Genomic DNA, 16,384 nt, shown 5'->3' on the forward strand with positions numbered 1-16,384 from the left:
ACAGCTCCCCTTTGGAAAGCAGGACTCAGTCTTGCACCACATTCCATCTTGAGATCAGTCATGCTGGCTCCCACTTGCTCAAGAGGGTGAGAAGGCGCACATGTACACAAATGTTGTGATAAGCGAAGGAGTACTGGCGAGGGAGAGAAAAACACAAAATAGAAGGAAATACACAAAAAAAACCCTACAAAACCAAAACCCTGGAACTGTGAGTCTTTTCACCTTTACTTAAAAGGCAGAAAGCCTACCTCCTACCCCTCTTCCAAAGTTGCCAAAAATGTAAACCAAACCCACGTGCCATATTTGAGAAGTTCGCTCAGCAAGGCCATACTAAGTGAATCTGGTGACAGCAAAAACCACAAAAGAAGTAGGAGAACAGATGGCTCTGGGAGACACTGGTGGCAATGTGCAGACTGCCATCCACAGCCAGGCTCATTGCAAAGACACAAACTGCAGAGCCCTGCTTTGACTTGAATTTCCTGTGTTTGCTCTCAGGTGAGTGTTACTGGAGTCAGAACTGCCTGAGGGAGCTGTCTGAGGGAGAAACATGGCACCATCCTGTCCTTCATGGTCAGTGCTCCTCACCTCAGTGCCTGTGGCCTGTCTCTCACTGACAGCACAGGAGATGAGAAGAGATTCAGATCCTGAAATCACTAACCAGAAGGGGAAAAATGCACCAAAATGCAAAGAAAAGTTTTTCCATGACCTCCCTAGGTTTGCAGTTTACAAGCATGAGTAGCATCCCCTGGATGTACTCATCATACTGGAACTTAGCTATAGCCAGGCAACATCAGTACTCTTGTTTTTATTTTAAACATGAAAAACTTGTTATCCTCTCCTTCTAAACATTTTGAGTTACAAGATTTTCCTATTTCAGCAGACTATATTTAACCAGATTGATTTTTCAGTGGAAACAGGAGTAATAAATAGTCTTTTGGGAAGCAAAACTACTTGAGGAAGGCAAAACCAAATAAAAATAGACATGCAATGGCTACCAGCCAAACTATAGGTGTAACACACTATAGATGGCTTTGAGACAAGTGAAAGGAATTTTAATCCTCCATCATTGTCAGCTGAATTAGATGCTGCTGTCTATCAAAACTAAAAGAGATTCAACCATTCTAAATAAGACTTTGTGTTATTAAGAAGGAGGAAATGTAGACCTTTTTCATTTATCTAAGAAGGGGGACTGATGGGAATTCCAATTTTTTTCCAATTTTTCTGGTCAGGGGAAAAAACCATGTAAATTCAAAAGAAGTCAAATCCATTCCATCCCCAAGGAAGTTTAAGAGGGCAAAGTCGGAGGATAGGGCCTTTTGCAGGAAGGAACCATGCACAGCGCTGGCCCCAACCGTGTGCTTGTGCTCTGGCTCCGAGCAAGCCCAAACCCACCCATCTCTGCCTGACTAATACAAAAGAGCTGGCAGATCTGTCCATACTGGAGCTGAATTCAGCCCATGCCAAAATAAATTATTGATTCATTTTTGTTTCACAACACAGCCTATAATTCAGAACTCCGTGTAAAACAGAAAGGAAAAGCCATATTCTAGTTTTCTAACTTTAAGTGTGCTTTTTCCTTTGAGCATTCTTGCAGTCTGTTTTCTGGAATTAGAGCAATCTCTGATATCAAGATCTTGCTGTAAATCAGTAAATAGGACAACAGAGCTAAGAGAATTCTGAAAAAAGGGACCAACAGCTGTATTTCTGTTCAGGGCAGGAAGACACTATTCCTTTTTGCCTTCGCTTTGAGACAATACCTTGCAAAACTGACTGAAGCTATAGAAGCAGCATGGTAGGAAAGAGAAACAACTAAAAAAGTAAGCATTAAAGCAAAAGAAAACCTGTTGCAAAGAGACTGTGTGCCAGCAATCAATTGGTTGTAAGAGAAGGAAAGAGGGTAATATATTTTTTCACTGCTAACACTTTCACAAGTATATCCTGGCTCAGGCACATGGCATAAAGATGAAATTGCCTCTAATCAGTTTTGTGCTACTTTCTGTTATATATTGCTCAGGTCTTTGTACTTGATGGAGAAAGAATGAGCTCTTCATAGCTGTGAAAACTGCCTTCAGTCTGTTCTTCTCTGGTATCATGGATATTCAGGCAAACAATGATGCTTTTGTACTCCCTAACCAAAAAGCTGCAGTAATTCTGCATGCAGCCGTCACTTCAGTCTAACCTTACTCCTTTGTTCTTTCCCCCAGCTTTCCCAGTGTCCTGTCCTTTTAGGATTTATCTACTTTGTCATTTCAGCAAGTCAGGGTTTTACCTCTGGAAAGTCTCTACATAATGAAAACATTACATTAGTATATAAATGTCATCATTTAGAACATTAAGGAGCAATTGTGCCCTTCCCAAAGTGGGTAGTTAGCAACATACACCGACTCCCCATGGATCAGCTGAGAAGGGACAAGCGCTGTGATGCTCTGTGTAAACGATTTCCACTGGTAGCTTATGAGATCAATAATACAAAGTGGCCAGTTGGTGGGAAAACTGAGTGCTGAAGAACGTGAACATGAGTCTTCCTGCCCTTTTTGGAGCAGTCAGCATGAGTGGACTTGTTGCCCCCTCTCTTCTACACTTTTAAATGCAGTTGAGCTGTTGTGTTTTTAAAATTACACTGATGAAACTGTCAAGACAAATTTGCCCTAAGCATTTAGAGACCCTTTATAATGGTCACTTTTCTGAGAAACACCAGTGAACACCAGTGGAGAGGAACTGTAAAATGAAGACTTAATTCTTCATCAGATATTTTGAAAGTTAAAATGGCTGTCCAAAGAAAACAGTACAGCTCATTAACTGAGGGATCAATGTTATTTGATTAATAAACAATCCTGATAATAAATTTAATAATAAACCACATTCATGTTTTCAATAACAAGGGAGATTGGCTCCAATCTTGCTTTCTTTTTTTCAGAATAAAATTCTTTCTTTCAGAATCAAATGGAAAGGAAAAAATCCTGCAGGAAATTGAACGCATTATCTGGTTGTTCTACACTGCATTAATTTTCCTTAATGATAAGAACCAGTAATGAATAGATACCCTCAACTCACAACTAAAGTCTCCCAACTTTACAAGGGCTATAATACGGCATTAAGGGTTTTTTTCCTTTTTAAGATGTCACCTACGATCACATCTGAATTGATTAGTGGCACTTGGGTTAATATCTATCTTTGGTTCCCTTTGGTGACCCAAAAAATACAGCTTCTGTGGAGAAACAAGGTAAATATAATGAAATTCTGTACAATTGGTATCAAGAGTAAAACCATTCCTCCTCAGAAGGCAGTTCAGGTGAGTTACTGCATAAGGATTTCTATGCAAAGATGGTCCTTGAACAGGGACTATGAAATTCCATTTCACCTCTTCAGCCCCTAATATATCTCATATTCCAAATACTTGGAATATTTCTGTAATTTCGTAGAGAGTAAGCAGTGACATTAAGCAACTGTTAAAATGTCATTGGTGCAAGGAAAGCAACAACACACTATTTTCTAGACAGCAGTACAGTATACAGATAAAATACATAAAGATGCTCAAGATGACATGGGAAAACCCTGGCAAAGCAGGAATGTGAATCCTGGCCTCCTCAGTCCAGGAAACATCCACACAAACCCTACTCCTGACATGGAGCAGGAACCATGGAGATGTCAGGTCTGCTCACTGCATATGTAAGTCTTTCCAGCTTTCCCCTAAATCTCCCCTGATCTTTGCTATCAGTGGTTTCTTCTCATAATGAAGCAGACATATAATTTTAACTTGATTTCAAGAGAATTACTGTAATTGCTCCACCAGAATAATAGATCTGCATATAAAGAAATGGTTTTCCTCTTCCATTTTCCATTGGAAAATTTAATTCTGTGTTAATGCATTAAGATATTTCACTAAACAATTTGCTTGCTACTCTCATTATTCACAAAATATTACCACCAAATGTAGTTCCTGAAAACAGCTATTAGTTTACCAGTGTACTAATACCAATAAAATCAATAGAGTCTTACCAGATATTTTCTATAGCACAGAAAGCCACCTTGGAGACCACTTAAAACATATAATATGGTAATGTGTCTCATAGCATAAAAAAAGAGGAAAGTTGCTGTTTCAGATCTTGCTACATCTATGCAAAACCAATCTAGCTAATTTCTGTTTACTTTCTATGCCCCTGCAATAGCAGCAATTTTGGTTTTCACAAAGCTGCATGAAATGGAATTTAAGTGCCAGGGAGGACACATGCCCATGTGAAGTCTAAGACAGCTAGGAGTAAAATTGTGGCTAACGAGTCACAGGGACAGACAGGTTGGGACCTTCCCTGTTAGGAATCTGAGGAATCCAAAGCTGAATTCACTTGCAGAGAAGAAAGGAGTTTGAACAAGCTGCCTCAAGTGAAATGTCTTTTAGAGTATCGTGTTAACAGCAACACTGATCCTGTCCCGAGCACTGATACATTCAGGTTTCTAACAGATGCCTTGGATTTGTTCTTCCAGACAGGAGTAGCCAAGACTGTAGTAAAGTAAAACACATCCATGTTCTCCCTGGGGATCTGTGCTGTAGCTGCACCAATTGATGTGGTACAAGCTCCCAGCTCCAACAGGGCTGGGGTGTCAGGCAGGTCTGGAGCAGTGGAGAGGGCAGCAGAAGGAAACAGAGCATGCAAACCGAACACAAACCATAAAGGTCTTTGAACAGTCTGGAATTTGCAAGATGCTCACACAGGCAAATGGCAGCTGTGGTATTTGGTGTTTGTACAGCCGGGTCAAATGCTCCTGTAGTTCAGAGATCAGGAGATGATTCCCTATTCTTACGCACCAAGCCACTCTCCAGAAGCCTGAAAATGCTTAGCACAGCTACTCTATTTCTTATATACCACAATAAACAAACTTACAAAAGTGCTGGATTCTAATAGCCACTGCAAAGAAAGCAAGCAAGCAGGGGGGAGGTGGGGCGGGGGGAAAGCACAGCAGCCCACACATCAAATGCTGTTAGGCTCAGTGCTAAATAGCAGATGATTCTTACTGAATAACTGCCCTAGATTTTGCAAACAATACAGGGAACAAAAATAGAAACCCATTTACATATTGCTGTTAATAACTTTATTTATAGTGTCACAGCTAGAGCACAATAACTGCAGCCATGGCTTAACTTGAAAGCCATTCACTGTGGAAGAGTCAGACAGATACTGTTTTCTCAATCCTTATGCAACTGAAAAGAAATTCTGCTAACAACATCCAGCCACCAGAATCCTTGTAAACAGACCCAGAAAAGAAGTTAGCAGCAGTCAAAGCCAAAAGCAAATAATCCCCAGGATCCCCTTGGCTTCTGCACTTTCTGGCTACTTAGGTCATGCTGCAGTTAATCAAAGACCACCGGGGCTAGAAACCCTGACAAGTAATTTTTCACTTCAGTTTGAGCCTCATGATAGCACCTTACAGGAACAGTTGACTGTTGTTTAATTTATTTCTTTGGTTGTTATTTGTTTGTTTGAATTAAGAAATACAGACAGGGCTCAGACTAAGTCAGCAGCTGCAATAAGAAACAGTATGTGTCCAACATTTAAGCGAATCCCTCCCACATCTGTGCTGCCATCTGCATGACTGCAGCCAAATCTTACCTGGAAGCCAAGACTCCTGCCAGCTAAAATACCACTGACCTGACACAAAAACCTGGTATATCTTTAAGGTATAGAAACACACACAGAAACGTGTGCCCTTTATTCCATAGTATTTTGCAAAAGCCTGCTATTTATAAGTAAATGGAGTGAAATTGAAAGCAAGAAAACCATCTCCTAAGACACATCACCCAAGATGTGAGAAAACATGGATCTAATTTTCCCTCTGCCTGAATCCATCCTGAACTGGACAACTGGCTATTTTGGATTGGGAACAGGGGTGCCCTCAGGACCTCACGCTGCAGCTGCTCATTACATATAAAACACCCAGAATAATTAGAGGCAGAGACAGCGAGCGCCCCGCTCTACCCTGCTGATTATGGTGCATGCTGTGACATGGGACAGTGGGATTCAAGCTGCTGCTCCAGGGTTTGATTCTTTTTTATAAAAAAAAAAATGAAACAGAATTAACAAAAGAGAATGAGGATGCCTTCTTCATTTATGGCCTCTCCTAGGAGATGTGGCCTCAAATGCCCTCTGGTACACGGGAAAACTGAATTCAGAAAACCTACCCCAGCATGTGGGTTGAGTCTCTCTGCTCTTGATAAGCATGGTGTGCCTCATCACTTGTGCCTCTTCAGGTCTTTGCTACCCTCTGTGTTGCACTTTCTGCCACATGCAGTGTCAACTGAATTCATTAACTCTGGGTTTCCATTTTAGTGAGGAACAGAAAGATGTCCCTTTGGCACAGCAGCCCAGCTGACCTGTCTCACTCGCTCCCCTGCAGCCAGCACCCACGAGAAGTCCCCAGCACAGAGTGTGTGTGTGTGCTTGTGCACACTCCCTGCTTGTTCCTTAGGCACAATTCCTCAGAGCCTTCAAGATGTAGTCATTAGGACATTCTGCAATGGGAGCCAAGTATTTCTGAACTCTGATCAGCCTCACTACCAAGTCAAATTAAAGAACTCATTGTCCATCTCAGGTTGTAACTTTTCAGACAAAGTACCATTTTCAGTTTACTTCTTCCCCCATTGCATACTTCCAAGGAAAAGCATCTCAGCTGGTAAGCCACACCAGTAATTTCAATGTCCCTGGGCTTTGCAAGAAATTTGTAATCACTTCCGATCTCAACAACAAAATTTTACTCCATTTGAAGCTGAAAATTATAAAGAGTACTGGATAGTAAGAACAGAAAATCACTTACAATTTACACCCTGTAACACAACTACATGAGGCCTATCTAAACTGTGACCTGATGGCCACTATTCCACAAAAGGGGAGAATCCTAGGGAAAAAAGGCAAGGACGTGAGTTTTTTCTCATTTTTAATTGAAACAAAGTAGAACTATTAAATGAAAAGGCTTTCTTTCTCTTTCCTGGAAAGGAAATGAATCTCACAAAGGGGCTTACAGTAGTTTTGAATGCAATCCAGAACAAAAGGTTCCAAATGAAACAGAATAATTATACTTTTATGGATCAGCTCTTGGCATTTGTTGAAGCCTGATCTGTAACTGCAATTGCTCAAGTTCCCCTGAGCAGAAGCCAAAGTTTTGTTTGTTTTGTTCTACAAATTGATTCTTATTAGCTCATTCTTTGGAAACAGGCAAGGCACAAAGCAGTGGTGCATTAGTGTGCATGTTCCTGTGAATTGAGGCTCTCCAGCAGCACTGCTGTGGCACATAACTGTCCACTATCTACACCTGCTTGCATCTGGTTTCCACCGTCCCTCTCTTTTCCTCCAGACATGCTAACAATTGGTAAATTTGCTCCTTTCTTTCCATGTTTTTCTGTGGTCTTCCCCACATTTTTTGCCTACCTCTCCTCCCCACTAATATCCCATCAACTCTGTGGCACAGATTCTCTCAGTTCCTTCATGGTCCAGGGAGTTACAAAGCACCTCTCTGAATTGCTGCTTCATTCAGCACTGATGTATGGGTCTGCCAGGCCTTGGAGATAACAGAAATTAAATAGTTGTGAGAAGAAGGAGGGTTGTCCTAGTAACCCTCTATTAGCAGCATTCCCCACAGTGAGCAGGAATGGAGCCAGTGTATGATCACATTCTGCAAAGAATCATGCGTAAGTTAAAAAACCTACCCAAACCACCATCATCAAAAAACCCCAAAACAATGAGCTGACATGGCAGATCAAACTGTCATTACTGTAACTCTGCCGGGAAAACTCCCCTGTGCCTCCTACATGGACCTTCCTCTTCATGTGAGAGGGAAAGTCGTGCTTCCAGATGCTTTTAACTACTGCTGGGACATACAGGCACAGCTGATCTTACAACCCACCAAAGCCCTGGTCACCCAGCCTTCTGCATGCCACTTACTGGGGAGATCTCTGCAACAGGAGGCTAGGAGAGAATATTTTGCTGATGGCCACACAGATCCAAGTTTGATAAATAGACACCACACCAGGATTTTCATCTTGGGGGTCAGTTCTGTAGAACTGCAGATGAGGAAGTTGATTGTGAATGTTGATGATACCCCCTATATATTTAAGGCATCAATTTAGGAGGTTGATTCAAAAAAATTGACATGGTTACCAGTCAAGAACGGCCTTAGATTTTCTCAGTGCCTTGGAGAGCATCAGATATTTGTCAAAATCACACACAGCAACCACAAAGAGCCCTGCTGGCCATGGTATCAAAGAATATAACCTATATCGCTATATTTTGGTTGCTTTTTAAATAGCATCACACAGACACTTTCCAATCTCTGAAAGCTACCTGCAAACTTCCAGACCCCAGAATCTACACAGTTTTACAAATCCTTATTCCCACCATTTAAAATCGTGTGCATCCTTCTTGGGCTTTGTAACACAAATGGGCACAGGAAAATCTCAGTTTTCTAAAAAGTGCACTTTTATCATTCCACAAGGGCAATGTCATGCCAGTGGGATGTGTGTGATGAAATTAATTAAACCTTTGGTCTTTTGCCTCCTTTGCTCTTTTGTGCAGTCCTCTGGTGCTCCTCATTTCTGTTAGTTGTTTCTGAAGTGACCTGTTCTTAGCTTGGTTTCTTACAAAAGCTCCACTTAAGGAATTATACAGACTACACAGTCAGTACCAACCTCTCCCCAACTTTTCCACCACTTAGTATAAAGCAAAGTTTATAAAAAAGAGGAAGTTTAGAAACTACACTATGACTTTCATTTACTGAAGGACATAGACTCAAGTTAGCAATGGTACTAACTTGAGTCACAGGATGCCAGACCACTCGAGAGCTCTTCTCCACTAATTGGTTTCAACTTTTGTCTCTTCATTATTTATCCAGTGTCAAAATTATATATACACCAGTAGGAACAGATGCACAAATTAGCAGCAATTGTTGGGGGATATAAATATAGTATAAAACAAGAGAAGTTAATCCATCCCCATCCAAAACTGTGCCTCTTTTATAGCTTCTGTAAGAGAGCTTCAAATAGTTTTGCAAAGTTTCCTGCATTACAGAATAAAAAGTTTAACTAATTTTTGCTTTTCAATCATTATAATCTAGGCAGGAAGCAAAAAGGTGGGATGATGATTTTAATAAAAACCTCTTCAAATGTTATATAAACTCAGGGTTCTTAAAACCACTTTGCATGTTAACTATATGACAAAGCAGTTCATCAACTGAAATCTCACGAAGTCTTTACAGGAGAAAAGCAACTCTGTAAAAGCAAGTCTTCACAAAAGAAAAGTTTTGTTCAGAGAATACTCAATTGCTTTTGTCAAGGTTACTCCAGAGTACAGAGGACTGGGAGTGAATTAGTTGAATAAACATAATTTGATGCTTTTTTTAACTATAAGTTTGATACATTTGTTTTTTATCGGACCAATCAGCAGTTATACTTACATTTTTAAAAAAATAATTTATTCTTAGTACTAGTGAAGAAAAAAGAGAATCCAAATAACCTTGATGAGTTAAAATTATGCTCTGTAAACTTCTACAGGCACCTTCAGTATTCTCTCCAAATTAGTCTTCACAGTATTTCATCATTAAAACATCTAACACTCTTCAATCCATCACCCTGTGAACTTCACAGGCCCTTGTGTAAACTCAGAATAGCAGGGTGTGAATTATACATCACAGGCTCTTCCTAATTGCTGATGGCTTGCTGGTGGCTGCAGATCTGCAGTCACCTGGCATGCTGCACTTTTGGGATGTTATCTTTATTCCAACACACGAGTTTAGGGAGTGCATCCAGCGGGGTGCCTTGCAGCCAGTTATTTATCTGTTTTGTTCTTCAGAGGGTACAAGGCTCGCTCACGCCCCTGATGACACCAGGGGCTCCCAGCAGGAACCAAGATCACAGTATATTCCCAGTTCAAAGAGGAAGATCACAGAGCAAATTAATACTTAAACAAGTTAGCATGTATTTGTTCTTAAAGGTGCACACCCACAAAGAGGTAGATTTGCTAAAATATATAAAACTGCTGTATTTTTTGGCTTCAAAGTTTTCATGGCTGAACCATCAATACATTTGTTACTGAGAGGGAGTGACTCTGGGTTGCAACATCCCCTGTAATATTAACACCCAGAATTACTGCACAGCTTTGAGGTCAACTCCAGGTTTACCAAGGCTGCAAAGTAAGTGAATTTCTTTACATGTGAATTTTAGCGTGAACGACCATCTCCAAAAGATAAGGGGTTTTTCCTCACAGAAACAACAAATTAATTAGGAAGAGACAAGTGATTAGTGGTGTAAGAGCAGAGTATTTCACTTTCATCCATGGGTGAAATCTACTTCTGCATTTCCTAAAACTTTTTGCTAACTTGAAAGAAAAAGAAAAATCTGCAACATTAAAAAGCAAAGATTCACACCTGCCAGGCATAGGTGAAACTCCCAGGAGCTGGCTCTTGACAGAGAGAGTTCCTGCTTAGGTAAAACTCACTGCTGTCATTTGGGGAAAGACGTGGGCAGGCTCATTTTCCTCCTACTCACTTTTCTCATCCTACAGTTTCAACCAGAAGTTACAGCAATTAAATGCTCTGAACTCACATGAAACCCACAGTTACCCCCCACCTTCAGGCAAAAATAACTTTCCACTGCTCGTGGGCACATGCCTTGAATAAGGAAAAGGAGGGAGAGGTCTTGCCAAGCCATGGTTCTGAGAAACAACCAACCAAGCCATCAACACTCTTCGGAGGAAATCGAAGCTTATGGGCTGGCACAGAGAGCAGCAGCAAGGATGCAGGACATGGATAAAAGTGGCTCTTGGGCTTTCTCCTGCTTAATGCTGCTCTTCCTTGTTTTTAAACAGAAACCATCAATTTTCATTCTGCCTCACTCAGAAAGGAAAGAAGACAAGGAGGAAGATGGATTACATAGTAAATATTAAAAAAAAGTTCCTGCTCCTGCCCTTTCCTGGCAATGAGGCCTTCCAGAGAAATTAAAGCTACACAAACTTTGGCTGAGATGAGGGATTGTGTAATATTTGAAAATATCCACAGAAGAACTTTCAGAAATTTATACCTGCCATAATGTAATTTTATTTATTAAGGAGCATCAGTCCTTCACCACCAAGAAACATTAAGAACGGATGTCCTGTGTGTGAGGACGGTGGGAGGAGGGAAGAAAAAGATGTTTGCTTAGTTGGATTTTTCCTCAGCTGTCATAGTTCACAATTCCATAGAACCTTGCAACCTGGGAATTTAAAAAACTTCATAAGCAACTAATTAGGCATCACAACACCTAAAAGGTGAAGAGGTTGAGTTGACACAGCTGGTCTGAATACCCTGACACTCAGCCAAAGTACAGCCATTTGGTCATTTTTAAGGGGAGAACGTTTTGGTGTTAGAATGTCATTAAATCAGAAGACGAGCTACAAATGTTTTTAATTTAAAAATGCTGAAAGCAAATGCTCGTATTTCATTTCTGCAAATGGTTTGGTTTAAGTTGTCAAGAAGTTTAAGAAACTCTGAAAACAGGTTAATGTTGTTGAGTACATGATTCATAAGAATTATGTGAAGGGGTGAAGAGAGGAAACTGTCACTTTTACTGCACTTGGATGCCAGCCCTAAAATAAGCTTCTTGAAACAGTTCATCAAAAGAATTTCAATGACGAAGCCAACCCTTATCCCTTCACAGAGGACTTCAAGCCTCCTTTTATAGCACAGGGATTACTATATTTGGCCAAACCTAGATAACATTAAAGCCATTATCACTGCAGTGAGACACTATAAATAGCAATAGTAATGTAAAACACTTAAAATTCTGTCTGGGAAGCATGATAGATAAACAATATTATCTATGCATAATTCAGGGCTTGTCTATCACACATAATCTCATTCATGATAACATGAACAAATTTAGTTACATAATTCACCTTGTTGTTTACCCAAAATTACTTGCATAGTCTTGGGAACTCCTTTCCTGATTGCTTTTGACAATAGACTTTATATTTAACACACACACATATGTGGGAAAGGTCAAATCATGCTCTGAGGTTCTGGATTTGTCAAAGTTAATTCTCATTCAATAAATCAGGACAGGAAACTGTTTAATTTTCTGTTTAAAGGTTCTGTTCTTGTGCATTGAAAAAGAGTGAATTAACCTCAAACATTTGCATCTTTGTTTTGTCACCACACTAAAATTTTGAAAAGAACATAATCCTGAAACAAATTTTGCTGCCAAAAATTACAGGAAATTATATTTTCATTGTGGATAAATTAGTCTCTGAACTTTACTTTCCATAACAATAATCAGGAGATTATGAACTCATTTGCAGGAAGTCCAGATAAAAAAATTTGCTCAAAAAAGATTGTCTTTTACCCATTGAGGTCAAAAAGACCACTGTATTTTGCATTTAAAAAAATCATCTTTCCCTTATGGGGAGACAGCCCACCCTCTAAGAGAAGTGTACCACAGTAAGCAATATCATAGCAGAACTGCTCTGTATTAAAGGATAATGGCTATGTTTTACAGACTTACTGCTGGTACTTGAGGAAGATATCCTCTACAGAGGTTTAAATTGACTTATTTTTTCTTAAACATACAGGAAAAAAAAAAAAAGGTAGTGTATAACCTCTTCTTCTTCAAAAAAAGAAAAAAAAGAACAAAGATATACCCAACAAAAAAACCCTGAACCATGTAACCTAGAATCCAAAACGAAGCATATAACAGCAGAACTGTAAAGTTAAGGACACTTCATTTCTAAACTAGAAAAGAAAGCCTACACACTTAACTTTACATAATTTTAGATTAACATTTTCTGCTGATAGAGTGGTTTGGGTTTGGTTTTTAATTAAAATTAGAGGTGGTCCCAAAAGCCCATACCAAATCATCCCTGAAAATTAAAATATTTAATCTTGTCTGGAAGAGAATTTAGTAAGCCACTTCTCCCACACAAAATGTCAAACCAGGGTAAGTGCACAAGGCTGTGCTCCTGCACCTCCTGAGTTCAAAGGACCAAAGTTAAACCCATCTGGGTGGAAACCTCCATAGCCTCATTATTTCCATGTTGATGGTGGGTTTGGAGAGCAACCTCACTCTGAAGATCCAGGGAAAATCTAGATGTCAGGCTCCAGGCATTAAGATGACAAACTTTTAAATCAATAGCTAACAAAAATTCCCATACTTTCATTTAAAATCTACCTGTATACACAATCTGAGAGAACAGGGGAAAAAAGAATCTCTGAATACAGCTGATGGAGAAGGAAAACCCACACCTCTGTGCAAATACACAGACCTTCCCACTCCTCTGAACTGCAGAGGAAATGCTCCTGCTGATAAATCATCAACAGGAAGCCAGATTGAATGGTTGGGCACAGCACCCTTGCACTGACTTCACATACTTCTCAATTGCCTTGACACAATAACCTTTAGCTCATAAAAACTTAGCTCTTATGACATTTTTGAATAGTGACGAACACAAACCAGAATTTCTTGGAGCATTCTCATCTCAAGAGGCTCCCCCTGAGCATCTCCCTGTGCAAAGTAAAGAGCATGCTTGCTTTTATTCAGCCAGTTCGTTAATCAGCATCACTGAGATGCTGCCTCCTCCCTCCATGGTGTTTCTGTGTGCACGTAAATGCTTCAAAATCATCCACAGTCATTCCCACTAGAGGTGGTTTCAGTGCACCCAGGCAAGAGCAAAGGCTCCATGCTGAACTCCTGGTGTGAAATGAGTCATTTGTTCCAAATCATGTTTCCTTTCTTCAATATTCGCACTTAGTTATTCATTTCCCTAAAGTACATGAAGATGAGATGTTCCTGAGTTATTTTCTATTTGCTCTCAGCACATACACTATTTTATTCCTATTTCTTATCTCACTTTTCCAGCCTTTTCCATGATTTCAGTGGGCTTTGATTTAGGACCTCACAGGCACAGACAACAAAGCCCACATTTTGAGGAAGATATCATTTAAGTTGTTTCCTCTTAAGATCTTTTGAGACCTAAGAGTCCCTTTGCACTGGAGATAGTCAGCACCTGCAAGGGCCCGATTCCTCAACACTCAAAGTTAAAATTACTTTTTTAAGTTGCAGAAGTGAAACTATTACATAAATGCTTTTATTATTCAATAAATATGCAAGATATGAAAATTAAATGTTTGCAAGTGTTCTGTTAGCTACCCATCAGGAACTGACTGGTGCACATACCCATTTATGTATTTGTGTTTCACCTTTCATGTTTCTTCACAGCCACAGCTGAGAATCATAGCTCTTTTCTCTTTCTGTACTCTTAGCCATGTGCCAGTTTTTGATACATCTTTTGAGATCTCCATGTCTCCATACCAGCCATTATCTTTAATCTATTTAGTCTATTTTTTAACAATTGTTACATCAGATTGCCCTTCCCCCTTTAAAATTTTTCATTTGTAAACTTAATTCATTATTGTTTGTTTAGTTTTTGTATATGTAGTCATATAGATTAAAATTTCAAATCGGTATCATCCTATAGAAATAATCATCTTTACTAAGATTTGACTATTGAACTGCTTTCAAACCTGCAAAATAATGACATATGGAAATTGATGTGGAAGACTAAAATACCAGAGTCTTATGGCATAGCTAATGAATTGTACTTAGTTTGAATGTCAAGCTGACCTTTGAGTAATGGAAAAAAGTAATTCACAATCAGCATCTATCACAAGAAATTTACACACCTACTTGAACGAGCTCAGTGTCCTTAAGGAAAAAATTAATGTGAAGACACAAAACTTAATTTACTGTAGCACAAAGTCTGCTGAGGGCACTGTGGATGGCCTCTTCCCCTCCCCTTCATCACCATGCATATATCCTTCATTTTTCATTACTGAACCATTATTGTCTTTCATTTCTGATACTGTTTTTGTCTTCACTGTACTGCTAGTGGATCTTTATCTCTTTACTGAGTCACAACCAAAAAAACTGAAGGCCTGAATTCCATCCAAACCAGTACACAGACTCACCCTGATTTCAGTGAGTTTTATACAAGACTCTACATTCAACACTGAGCAACCTCCCAGTGCTCTGCTTGTACATTGCCTATCCCAGCTACCCTCAAACCTAAGGTAATGTCTTCAAATGCATCAGAATTTCATGTGGATTTTTTCATGTCAACTATTGGAAGGTGCAGTATGTTAGAAATTCACTTCTCTGTGTTAAGCATAAAGTATCAGAAAATACAATTCACCAACATACTAAAGCTGCACTGGAGAGAAAGGCTACACAGGGAGTTCACAGGAAAAAACTCTTGTTGTAAGGGAGATGGAAAAGGGAAGCTCTCTGTCCCCAGTCCCTGTGTCTCAAAAGAATTTAGAGACTGACAAGAGCTGTTACACAGTTCCTGGCTTAGCTAAGACATAAATGATTTCCAAGGACACCAGGTACAACAGTGGAGGTGAAATGCATTATGATTAGGTTAGACTTTGCAACTGCAGCCTATGAAGCTATCCAGCCACCTGAAGTACTCCTTTACTGCCTCTTCCCCTGGAAACTGGACAGTGGGAACCAGAAGATGTTCAGTAGCTCCTGGGGCTGTAGGAGACAGCAAGGCAGGCTGAGTTTGATTCTGCATGACTCTCCAGAGACTAGATATCAAACTCTTCTCCTCATCCAGGAGCAACACATTGCTGGGTGACTGAGCAGGTGTCAAGGCTGTAACTAATGGGCTCCTTGCTTGTAATTCCAAACTGCCAGAAGCCACTCCAGAAAATCGAGACCATAGCCAGGCTCTGCAATCCACCCTGTGGGAAGTGTTTCCAATTTTTAACTTGTATTCCATCATGTCTTATGAGAGGGGTGCTTGTCCAGAAATAACTGATCCCCAGTATAACACCTTCTCAAAACCATCAACACTTACTCCAGGAAAGAAAAAAGGAAAAAAAAAAGGGAAAATGTAAAGAGAGAGATCAGTTCAAGTCACTTCTGAAAGGAAGATGAGGTTTGAATGAGGTAATCCTCCTACCATCCTATAAACAAACTTTTAAAAGTCAGCTGGAGACATTTTAGAGTCTTCACACTGATTTTGGATTATGTGTCACTGACATCTTCGTCCCTGGGTGTTCAGGGCCAAGCATTGGGAGGGTCCCTCCTCCACCATGACTGGGAGATAGGCTGCTGTTCTTACCTGACATTGTCATGCTTCTGGATGTAGATCTTATGAAACATCATGTCTTCCTGTTTGGCATTAATGTCAGCTTTCATCTCCATGGCAACATGTCGAGGAAGTACAGAGAGCAGGAGACGCTCCTGTGGAGTCAGACAGATGAACCAATTAAAACACCTGCTGCCCAGTTAACAAACACACTTTGTTCCTTACTGGGGAGAAATGACTCATCAGTTTGGTGAGAGATGAGTACAACCAAGCAAAATGGG

General features: G+C 40.0%; 1 protein-coding gene across 1 annotated transcript in view; it reads right to left on the reverse strand.

Annotated features, from left to right (window-relative positions):
• The window catches only part of ADCY5 (adenylate cyclase 5), a 204,341-nt gene that overhangs the window by 62,308 nt on the left and 125,649 nt on the right, over nucleotides 1–16,384 (reverse strand). Inside the window, exon 3 of the mRNA XM_023931292.2 lies at nucleotides 16,137–16,258. Within this exon, the coding sequence (XP_023787060.1) occupies nucleotides 16,137–16,258 (122 nt within the window). The remainder of the gene's footprint in view (nucleotides 1–16,136; nucleotides 16,259–16,384) is intronic.

The sequence above is a fragment of the Cyanistes caeruleus genome, chromosome 7, assembly GCF_971803275.1.
Source record: "Cyanistes caeruleus chromosome 7, bCyaCae1.hap1.1, whole genome shotgun sequence".
Taxonomy (NCBI): Eukaryota; Metazoa; Chordata; class Aves; order Passeriformes; family Paridae; genus Cyanistes; species Cyanistes caeruleus.